At 36.1% G+C, this 12,186-nt stretch overlaps 1 protein-coding gene across 1 annotated transcript; it reads left to right on the top strand.

Moving 5' to 3' along the window:
• Positions 1 to 10,535: 10,535 nt before the first annotated feature.
• Positions 10,536 to 12,002, top strand: LOC135075619 (PHD finger-like domain-containing protein 5A). The gene is made up of 3 exons (XM_063970031.1): positions 10,536 to 10,709; positions 10,795 to 10,985; positions 11,246 to 12,002. The coding sequence occupies exons 1-3, from the start codon at positions 10,658 to 10,660 to the stop codon at positions 11,333 to 11,335; spliced, it is 333 nt and encodes a 110-aa protein (XP_063826101.1). The 5' UTR covers positions 10,536 to 10,657; the 3' UTR covers positions 11,336 to 12,002.
• Positions 12,003 to 12,186: the final 184 nt, after the last annotated feature.

The following is a 12,186-nucleotide window of genomic DNA, read 5'->3' as shown; positions in this document are numbered from 1 at the left end:
AATGAAATAAAATGATTTTTCGTAGCTTCATAATTTAATGCACACAATTTTAGAAACTATTTAACCAGAAGTTTTGATATCTTCGAACTAGAACATACCATTTCCGATATAAGAGCGAATTTAGAAAATAAATATTATGACGCTTTTAAATAAAACTTCTTAAATGTCTACTTTTCACGAAAAGCCGAAACCAATTTGATTTTATTTATTTATTTCATCATTATTAATTTTTCGAAAAACTACAAATGGCGGACTTAATTCCATAGGGCAGTCTGTCAACCAGTTGACCTTATGATAATGCAGATAGGATAGAATTATTAAGGACAAAGGAAAACCAAACTAGTTATTCTAAATTATAAATAGATTAAACATTATTATTCATAGTAGCTAGAAATTATGTTATTGTACTTGGTACAAAAGTAGAAAGGTTAGGTAAGTAAGATTACAAGTAGGAAGTTTTTCATTCCAGTAAAGTACATCCACTTACTTTACTCCTACATAATACCGTTTTTAAAAGCCAATTATTTTGTAGTATAAAAATATAACTTCGAAAAAAAGTGCATTCACGCTTTTTAGTAGATTGAAGTCTCAACTGACACATTTTCCCATGTTGTGTAAATATTTTTCCTGCTAGTTATATTTTATTAGCTGATCCAAATAACTTTAGAAACTATACTTATTTATTATAATTATTACAGTCAAAACTCAAAAGTGGTTTTGACCGAGGGAGTTAGTCAAAATTACTAGGAAATCATTAAAAACAATTGACAAATGTAGCATTTTTGTGATTTGTGCATACAAAATAATGACACCTTACGACCGGTTCACACATGTCTCCATTTTACTGTTCCGTTTTATATTATTGTACCTACTTGACGAAAAAAAAACGTACACGACGGGTAGATGTCATCATTTTATATGTACAAATCACATAAATGTTACACTCTAAAATAGTTTTATTACATATTTTTGATGATTTTTTATTTCTTTCGATTGTTCCAAACGCACATACTTAAATACAATAAGAAACATCTAATAAATTTACCTTTTCAGTTATTTTAATATCCTCTCTTTGTAGAATTTTAAAATATTTGTTTAGATAATCTAAGGGCGTAAAGGACAAATTATTTAGACTTTGGTATGGAAATGTTAGGTTATACGCCCAAAAATGTGTGTTTACTTGTTCTTTACTACCATAGTAACTGTACTAAAAAATCAAATGTTATTTACATCCCAATTTTCACGATGAATTCTGTTTAGCTTTGTTAGGGATATATTAAGTCCGCTACAGAGCAATAAACACAGTGGTTGGTAGTAACATAATAAATATATTGGTATCAAAGCACACGTAGAATATTTACAATAGAGAGTTCGGCACAGCCATTACACAGCTAAAGACAACATCACATTTGAATATAAATGACAGTTCTATCATAGCGGTTCCAGCTAGCCAGCTCTACGTTATACAGCATGAAGGTGCTCATCAACACACCCCCTCAACTCATGCTTTATACAAGGCACTAGAGTACGCGCAACCCTAACCCTTTACTCAGCAAGTGATGCCTTATACGAGGCAAAGGTTTGGTGAAAATATCTGCCAGCATATTTTCAGTTGCCAAATGTTCTAAAGTTATCGACTTATTGTCACGCAGCACATCCCTTATAAAGAAATGCCTAATGTCGATGTGCTTACTTTTCGCGTGATAAACACCGTGATCTTCAGCTAGACAGATAGCAGCCAAGTTATCAGCATGCATGCTTACCTTAGACCAATGGTGAAGACCAAGTTCCTTCAGTAAGCCATTCAAATACACTGCTTCTTTCATAGCTTCCGCTAAACTTACAAATTCAGCCTCACAAGTCGACGTCGCAACGATGCGTTGCTTTTGTGATGCCCATGAGATACCTGCTCCGCCTAAAATGAAAACATAGCCGGTAAAAGATCGTCTATCTGTTTCACAGTTACCCCAATCTGCATCCGCATAACCTTGAATGCACTTACCCATCGGTTTAAATGTTAAACCCTGAGTAATCGTACCTTTTAGGTACCTAAGGATCCGCTTTGCAGCTCTCCAATGAGTTTCCTGAGGATTCTCTGAAAATTGTGCGAGTTTTGCCGTCGCGTTCGCGATATCTGGTCTAGTCGCTACGCTCAAGAACATAAGTGCCCCTATGAGTTCTCGAAACGGAAAAGACTTTCCTCCTTCATCCTTCTCTTTGCCACTCATAGCTATCTTTCCCATCTCCATTGGAGTTTGTACAGGACTACAGTTCTCCATGTTAAATCTCTTCAAAATGGTCTTTACATATCTCTCCTGTGACATGTGATATTCATTACCATTTTTCTTTATGTCGATCCCTAGACAAAAGGTTGCTTGGCCAAAGTCCTTTAGTTCAAACCTCTTTGCCAGTTCCTGCTTGAATTTATTTATGGTTTCTCTCTTGCGTGAAGCAATTAATATATCATCAACATAGATAACGACAAATAGGTCTGCTCCATTATTGTCACATTTATGATACATACAAGGTTCACTCACTGTTGGTCTCAAACCCATTTCTCTAAGTTTCATGTCCAGCTTCATATTCCACTGTCTTCCAGCTTGCTTGAGACCATATAACGACTTCTTCAAAAGACAGGTGTCACCCCCTGCTTTCATATTCTCAAGCATTTTCACAGCTCTTTTGCCTATTTCGCTTTTTCTGCCATCCAAGCTTATCAGCTTTTCTAAACTTTCTTTCAGCAGTTCTGGAATTCTCATATAAATATTCTCATCAAGATCTCCATTTAAATAAGCAGTATTTATATCTATCTGATCTATGTCCATGCCCATTTCAGCTGCTAAAGCAATCAATAGACGAACCGTTGCTATCCTAGCAACTGGGGCGAATGTCTTGAAGTAATCCAGACCATGTTGTTGACTATATCCTTTCGCGACAAGCCTGGCCTTCTTCTTTTCTGTTAAATCAACATTTACCTTCGTTGTTAACACATATCGACATCCAATGACATTTCGATCAGGTGGTTTCTTTACTATTTTCCATGTATCATTCTTCACTAAACTTCTTAACTCTGATAAAATTGCTTCTTCCCATTTGACTTTTTCATCACTTCCCAAAGCTTCCTTCAAAGTTGTCTCAATAGCTCCAGCAAAATCATCACAGTCACCATATTCTTCTTCCTGTGACTCACTGTCACTATTCTCTGTTTCTCTAACTTCAACCATATTAAAGATTTTTCGGGGGCGCCCAACGTGTCCTCTCTCAATCCTAGGTCTTCCAGGGCCTCTTTTCAAAGTGATATTCCAGTCAAATGTCTCATTTCTATCAGTAGTACTAGTAACTTCCGTATCTTCTGTGTTTAGTTCGTTTCTGAACGGTACATCTTGAGATCGATCTATTGGAACTTGAATATTCGAAGGTTGATCACTAAAGTGTGAACTACATTGTCTGTTGGACAATTCAAACTCGATAGTCTTCCTTTTATCAACACTATCTTGTTCACATTGCAGCTCAATAGATGGTTCTTTCAAAACTTCACTTTCAGTTTTCTTATCTTCCTGAAACTTGACGTCTCTTGACACCACTATTTTTCTTTTCTCGGATATCCACACCCTATAGCCACCAGATTCAGCCGGGTAGCCCACAAAAATGCCGGGAGAACTTCGTGCTGCGAACTTATCCTTTCCTGGCTCCTTTTCCAAAACATGAACTTTCGCACCGAATGTTCTGAAATAACCAATATTTACAGGTTTATTAAACAATTTTTCATATGGAATTTCTCCATTCAAGCTGCTAGTCGGACATCTGTTACGCAAATAACACGCGGTTGCAATAGCTTCCGCCCAAAAACTTGCTGGTAGACCAGAGGATAATAACATACATCTTGCCTTCTCCAGTAAGGTGCGATTCATCCGTTCTGCAATTCCATTACTCTGCGGTGAATACGGCGTAGTCAACCTCCTTTTTATTCCATTTTCTTGTAAAAATTTCGAAAAATCACTATTCACAAATTCCTTGCCATTATCGGAATGGAAATATTTTATTTGTTTACCTGTCAAATTTTCGATCTGACATTTAAATATTTTAAACTTTGACAAGACGTCACTTTTATTTTTCAACATAAAAACTTCACACCAACGAGTACAATCATCAATAAATGTAACAAAATATTTGTTTCCCGCATTTGATTGAACTCTCATTGGGCCTACCACATCAGAATAAATTATTTTTAACTTTTCGTCACATGGCTGACTGGACTTCACAAAAGGCAACGCAACCATCTTTCCCTTAGCACACACATCACAATCGCGCAATTCAGTATCAGACTTGGTGGCGTCTATACCCGATTTCTTCAGTACTTTCATAAGATCCCTAGCATTCAAATGTCCCATACGCTCATGCCATCTACACAAATCCACATCCTTATCTGATACTACAGATGCCGAAGCATCCTGCTCTCTCAGGTAATACAAATTACCTCTACGATCAGCAGTCAACTTAACTTCACCATCCTTAGTTGCATATGCTACATCACGTTTAAAAGTGACTATACAACCTCGATCAGTAAGTTTAGAAATCGAAATTAAGTTACTACGTAGATCAGGAACTAACAACGTATCTTCAAATTGGATTTTTCGCGTAATATCATCGTTACATGCTAATATCTTGACAGTACCCTTACCTTGCACGGTTGTCAAAGAATCAGTGGCTAATTTCAATTGTTGGTTACTTGGCAATATTTTATCAAACCTGCTTGCGTTGTTACACATGTGCGAGCTGCAACCGCTATCAAACAACCATTCCTGATGAAGACGCTTGGAATCAATAGCTAAACAGTTATCTGAAACATGATACACAGTTAAAGCTTCATGTTCTACAGTCGAACACGACTCAACGCAACTAGATTCTGAAGGTTTCTGTTCTGAAGCCTGAGAAGACTTCTTTTTCTTGCAATCGGATGCCTTATGTCCAAAGTCATGACATTTGAAACATTTATACTTAAATTTTGTTTCAGGTCCAGTCCCATTCTTCTTCTGATGTTTATTTATATACATAGCTCCTTCTATCCTCTCAACTTGGGTATTGCCTCTCGAACTGTATTCTTCGATAATTTTCACCCTAAGTTGTTCAGGCTTTGGCAGCTCGTCTCTACTTTCAATGGCGCATCTGAAGTTCTCATAGCTTGCTGGTAAACTATACAGCAACATAATCGCTAAAAGATCATCATGGATCACGATGTCCATTTCTTCTAACTTATCGACAGCTTCAAAAAATAAATCAAGATGTTCGCATACGTTCTGATCCTCACTCATCTTGTGTAGCATGAGCCTTTTCATCAGGGTCGCTTTTTTCGCAGGTCCACGTGATACGAACAGACTCTCTAATTTCAGCCAAACCTCTCGTGCAGTCTTCAATCTTTTCACATGATGAACAACACTCGGATCCAATGACAAAATCAACTCCGATCTTGCCTTTCTGTCAGCAAAATCCCATGCTGTTGATAATGTCTCATCCGTGGGTTTTGACTTTTCTCCACTTACATATTCCCAAAAATCATTTCTGATCAATAGGGCTTCTACTTGCACTTTCCAACTATCATAGTTGTCTTTTCTCAATAACTCAATACGTACATTCGACATTCTGTTCACGTCACTTTATACGAAATTATTTTCACGACAAACTATTTTAAAATGTTACTTTGCTCTGGGGCTCTGGGCCCATAACCCTTGTTAGGGATATATTAAGTCCGCTACAGAGCAATAAACACAGTGGTTGGTAGTAACATAATAAATATATTGGTATCAAAGCACACGTAGAATATTTACAATAGAGAGTTCGGCACAGCCATTACACAGCTAAAGACAACATCACATTTGAATATAAATGACAGTTCTATCATAGCGGTTCCAGCTAGCCAGCTCTACGTTATACAGCATGAAGGTGCTCATCAACAAGCTTATCAAAAATGATGGGTCGTAAAGGCACTTTTTTTGGGATTTTCGACAAACTAAATATACAGATCGATAGAGAATGAAATTCTAAGTAAAACTGTATAAATAACTCATTTTCGGTATTTTGTCCTTTACGACCTTTGAGCCCAGAGGTATCGATATATTTTTGGTCCAAAATTAAAAGTGCCGGCCAACAAAAAAAAGTGCTGTATTCTGACAGAATACGTCTGCCTTAGCATTTGTTACTATGGCACCAAAGCCGTAGCTCCACTGTGCGTCGAGTATTTGAGATCTAAAAGTCATCGATTATTCATACATTTTTTGTTCAAAATCAAAAGTGTCGGCCAATAAAAAAAAAAGTGCTGTGTTCTGACAGAATACGTCCGCCTTAGCATTTGTTACTATGGCACCAAAGCTGTAGCACCACTATGCGTCGAGTATTTGAGATCTAAAATTCATCGACGATTCATACATTTTTTGTTCAAAATCAAAAGTGTCGGCCAATAACAAAAAGTGCTGTCTTCTGACAGAATACGTCCGCCTTAGCATTTGTTACTATGGCACCAAAGCTGTAGCACCACTGTGCGTCGAGTATTTGAGATCTAAAATTCATCGACGATTCATACATTTTTTGTTCAAAATCAAAAATGTCGGCCAATAAAAAAAAAAGTGCTGTATTCTGACAGAATACGTCCGCCTTAGTATTTGTTACTATGACACCAAAGCTGTAGCACCACTGTGCATCGTAGTATTTGAGATCAAAGTCAGTCGTTTCATATATTTTTAGAGCTCAAATACTACGATGCACAGTGGTGCTACAGCTTTGGTGCCATAGTAATAAATGCTAAGGCGGACGTATTCTATCAGAATACAGCACTTTTATTTTTTGGCCGGCACTTTTGATTTTGGACCAAAATGGATGATGTCCATTGCTCAAATTCAATGAAACCAATGTAAAATCTTTATTTCTTGACATAGGTATCATTAAAAATGATAAGTGTAATTACTGGTAAAACGTTTTAGGAAGAAATTACTGTAAAAAATGTGAAAAATGTTTACAATGATCCAATGTCGGAAATCACGAAATAAACACTTACGCGTGGAATCTTATGTCACTTCCAGGACACCACGTACTACCGCAACCACGCACTACAAAATTTTGCACCAATTCTTGTGATAAAACAATGATTATTTCCTGTAAACAATCTCAAACGAAATTAACTGCTTAATAAACAAAATAGTAAACAACCGCCATGATGGGCCGGATTGGGCCGATGTTGCCACATGGTACCGATTACCCAGGAATTGGGATTGTAATTCCCTGATTCGCCAACACATTAAGCCTAAATGGCCGACAATTTTGTGATATTTTATTTAACTAGGTAATCTTAGTTTCAAATATTAATTATTTATTTGTTTAACTTCTGATTTGGTTAGTGAATTGGCTATTTCGAAGAATTTACAAGGAGATTTAAATCAGAAGATAGCAATACTACAGTTCACACTAAAAAGAGAGGTAGGGCCGCAGAGAGCGAGATAGATATAAGTAGGTATTTGACTCAAGTTTTTGTTCCAACTCTGCCCTCCATTTTTATCTTTAGCTTCATGACTGCAATATTGAGAAACAGTCAGTGTTGCCAGAAGGTTACTTTTGTAACCTTTTAGCTGATTTTTGAACTGCTTTGGTTTACTTTTAGGTTACACTAATGAAAAGGTTACTTTTAGGTGATTTAGTTAGTAAAATATGATTTATCTGTTGTAATTAAATAGATTTATTAGATTTACGAATCTCTGATGGATGAGTGATACCCGACCCGAGGTTTCCGCCAACTGGGACCGCAATCAACTAGGACCGCGGTCCCAATCGCCAGATCAGTAAAAATTAAATACTTTTCTGGGACCATTCATAAAGGACAATGACCAAAAATGTATGGAGTGTGGTCCAAATGTCAACCACCACCTATGTAGTAAAATAGTCTACTAAATACTGATTCATTATAACCAAACCGCAATCAAAAATATGCTGTCAGTAAAAAGTTATGACTGAATGAAAAGTCATGTTTTTACCTTTTCATCTGAAAATTAATGTTCTTGATATCATTCTATCCATCGCACATTTCGGATTAATCTATGCATATTATGTCATGTCGCTTAGTGTGCCGTGTTAGATTCTCGCTAAAAGAAAAAAAAAACTCAGAAGAAAGACAACAATATTGGAATTATGGTCGGGTGGTCGCTGCTCCGCCCCTATTGGTTGTAGGGTGATGTTATATAACCTAAAACCATCCTTGATAAATGGGCTATCCATAACAAAAAGAATTTTTCAAATCGGACCAGTAGTTCCTGAGATTAGCGCGTAAACTACTACAATTTTTCATACAGTCATAACTTTTTACTGACAGTTTATTTATTTTTCGTCCCATACTGAAAGTTAATCTCTATTTAATGGACCATAAGCCAATATAGGTCTCATTAGTGGTGGACATTTGGACCACTTTTGGTCATTGTCCTTTTAGTACGATACCGATTTTGGCTTGAATAATATATTTTTTTAAGTTATCTATGAGTGAACCTAGTCGCTGGAAGAAAAATATTTAATTTTTATCGATCCAGCGACTGGGACCACTGTCCCAGTTAATTGCGGTCCCAGTAGCCGGAATCTACGGCCCGATCGCGAACGTCTTCGCTTTCGCTTCGCGAAGCCCACACTCGGCCTCGTCGGCACGCGCACCGACGATCGCCAAACGGCTAGAGTACCTTCTGTACTCGCCACTCTGCCCGGTGAAGCTGGAAAAGCTCCTCCAGCTACCAGCGCGCGTCCCTTCAAAAAAAAAAAAAAAGCCGGAAACTCCCCGACCCGACCGTGGATCACCAGTATTCTACTACACAGTATAGGTTATTAAAAGTTGATCGATCTGTGATAAATATTTACCTGATTAATTAGTTTTATGAAGTAGGAATTTTATTTCATTAGTGATACCCGACAAGAACGTAGATCATCGGATTTCTAGTAAAGTATATCTACCTTAATTATTAAAAATGTTAATTGATCTGTGATAATAATCAAGCTGAATAAAAACGTTTTTGATTGTTATTTTAGTATTTCATTCTAGCTATTATATTTCCAAGAATAACCTGGTTTTGCCATGTCTGAATACAGTTTTTTTTTCGGTTTCGGTAAAACCGGTTTTGTGACCCCCTAAATCCCACCCTTACGTTCATATAAAAAGAATGTGCGTAATCTATACGTACATAAGGCACCTAAAATAATAGAGAGGAAAGAATTGATTGTATTGAACAATGAACCGTCTCAGCTATAAAAGACCCACTAAACTGAACTGTCCCACCAAACACATTGATAGGGGGCGCCACCATTGTTCACCTGTACAAGGTTTCCCAAAAAGTACTGTCAAGCCGAAGCCCAGAGGTAGAGTATCACTAGGGCTACCCGAATACTCGATTTTTTCAAGTTATTTATAATTTTCAGATGATATGATAATGATGAAAATCTTTATCATATTTCAAAAACTGGGATAAAATCTATCCTACGTCCTTTCCCGGGACTCAACCATCTCTATGCCAAATTTCATCAAAATCGGTTCAGTGGTTTAGGCGTGAAAGCAAGACAAAGTTACTTTCACATTTATAATATTAGTATAGATGCAATGTTTTTGCCTCGATTAAATAAAACATTGTGATCAAAATAAAAACTTATTATCAAAATATTTTATAGGTTATTAGGTACTCAATACAGAAATCAGCCGGCTCCTAGTCTAAAATTCTTATAATCGAAATTAAATGATTTAAACTACAAATAAAAATGATTCAAACAGTACTAGTTTTTAGGTTCAAATTCGACTGCTCTAGTGGACGCACGGAACGGCAACGTCGCAGTCGACCCATATTATTTGAATTATTTGGCGGGAAAATAGTTTTTGGCTTTTAATTCTGAAACTAAGAGGCCTAGAGATTTGAAATTATGTCTCGTGTGTACTTTAATTATAACGAATTATTTGATCTTTAAAACGCAACTCTAACTTATACGGTTTTAATAATCCACCGTGTGTTACGTGTCACCAGCTTACACATACGTATCGGTTCGTAGTTCGAAAACGGTTCGAAATAAAGCTTTGAAAGAATTGAAGTCGGGTTTTTTTATTCGACTTTAATTTATGAGATATAAAACATTGATGTAGCTTAAATATTTAGGAAGATGTCAGATGTGTAAGCTGGAGACACGGTACTCCAGCTCGCACATAGTTTTTTGATCGTGGTTTTAACAGTATTTGAGCTAAAGTCTTGAAAAGTGGAAAGCCTACTATTTGGATTCGACTGTAATTTTTGAGGTATAATACATTATCGTAGCATAAATATTTACGAAGATACAGATGTGTCAGCTGGAGACACGTGTCCTCAGCTTACACATAGAAAACAACTTATAGTTATGAAGTTCTAATGGCTCTAATTGAATGACTGAGAGGTTTGATGACTCTAATTAGGCTTTTATTGATGGTATACTTGGAATTGCTCTAGGGCCAATGAGGAAGTTGGAGACATTCAGGTCATTGATTGTTGTTACTTTTTCTCTATGGATTGTTGTTGACAGAAAATTTTGAGGTTATTGTGGTGATTATTTTATGAATAAATTACCGCCTGTCGGCGTTATTTTTCAATAAAATCTATACCAAAAGGAAAACCTATTTGCTATGGCCAAGCATCATCCAGATCTTATTTTCTGCCGAAAGCAGCCAGGAGTTGGTAAGTGTTCATTGTATCTATAAACTACACAATTTTATAGCTGTATTTTGGAGCTCTGAAACTGATTTTCATGTGAATTTTCTAGCTATCGGGCGTCTCTGCGAGAAATGTGACGGCAAATGCGTGATTTGCGACTCGTACGTGCGTCCTTGCACGCTGGTGCGTATTTGCGATGAGTGCAACTATGGCTCTTACCAGGGGCGATGCGTGATCTGCGGAGGCCCTGGAGTCTCAGACGCTTACTATTGTAAGGAGTGCACTATACAAGAGAAAGACGTAAGTTGAACACCGTTTATCACTTGAGTTGTTGGTGATAATCATCATCCAATTTGTAGAATATTGCAATAATAACCATGCTAACTTTTCATGTGTAATTTGAACTAGTTCCCGGAACTCTGTTTGTAGAGAGACAGTAGAGTTGTGAAAATAATGTAGGCTACCTTTGGTTGCATTATAAATAGGAATTTTAAGGATGTGGAATTGATAATGTGAGAGTGTATTGAATAGTAAATATTTATTATTTTTGTTGTTTACAGAGAGATGGCTGTCCGAAGATTGTGAACCTGGGAAGTTCAAAAACAGATCTGTTCTACGAAAGAAAGAAATATGGGTTTAGAAGGCACTAGCAGTAAAGTTACTCTAGACGTCATCCGTACTTGTCAACTATCATACGTGCCAGCGATATGAGTTTCTTAAGTGTTAATAAGTGTTACTATTCAGTGTTTTCAACAATAGCTGTATATAAAATATGTATTAATATTTTCCGTTTTAAAGTGGCATAAATACATTTTCCAAGCTTGCATCTTTACCGATTAGATTAAAATCGCATCAGCACTGTTATGATGGTTCAGCAATTATTTTGACGTTTTAGGGTATGTGTGAGAGATATGGACGTTAATGTGATATGTTTAATTACATTCTTTGTTTAGCTAAGACAATTAGAATAACCTAACCCACTATTGACTTCTCTGTAATATTTATACCAGATATAATGTCATGTTATATTAATGTATTAATCCCAAACAATCTATATCAAGTTGTATTAACTCCTTAACAAGCATTTAGCAGAAATATTTTGATTTTCATTAGCATTATTTGTGTTGGTCTGCAGATTCCAATGCTTTTGGTTTAGTTTAGTTATTGTACAGCACAATGGCATATCAGATACGGTTTCACAGCATCTGCTGTTGTTTTATATACATCGCAATCTGTAATGTAATATTTGTAGTTTTTATACTCTGTATTACCTAATTAGTTATAAATAAACTGAATAAATAAGCTGTAACATTTAAATGTCTAGAAATTGAATTTACTTCATAATATCTGTCCATTAAATTTAAGGGATGTGAAGTAAAACCACTATTTTTATATAAAACCATTATTATTCCACTCTTTTTTTTTAAACAAATATTTATAACATCTACTTACATATAAAATAGTTATACATAATTAAGCTTACATTACAACATAACTATGC

This window comes from Ostrinia nubilalis, chromosome 10 (genome assembly GCF_963855985.1).
Source record: "Ostrinia nubilalis chromosome 10, ilOstNubi1.1, whole genome shotgun sequence".
Classification (NCBI taxonomy): domain Eukaryota; kingdom Metazoa; phylum Arthropoda; class Insecta; order Lepidoptera; family Crambidae; genus Ostrinia; species Ostrinia nubilalis.
This window is presented reverse-complemented; position numbering and strand designations above follow the sequence as displayed.

Coding starts and splice junctions, on each gene's coding strand:
- LOC135075619 (XM_063970031.1), top strand. CDS start 10,658: ATGGCCAAGCATCATCCAGATCTTATTTTCTGCCGAAAGCAGCCAGGA. Junction 10,710..10,794: donor CCGAAAGCAGCCAGGAGTTG/GTAAGTGTTCAT, acceptor TGAATTTTCTAG/CTATCGGGCGTCTCTGCGAG. Junction 10,986..11,245: donor GCACTATACAAGAGAAAGAC/GTAAGTTGAACA, acceptor TGTTGTTTACAG/AGAGATGGCTGTCCGAAGAT.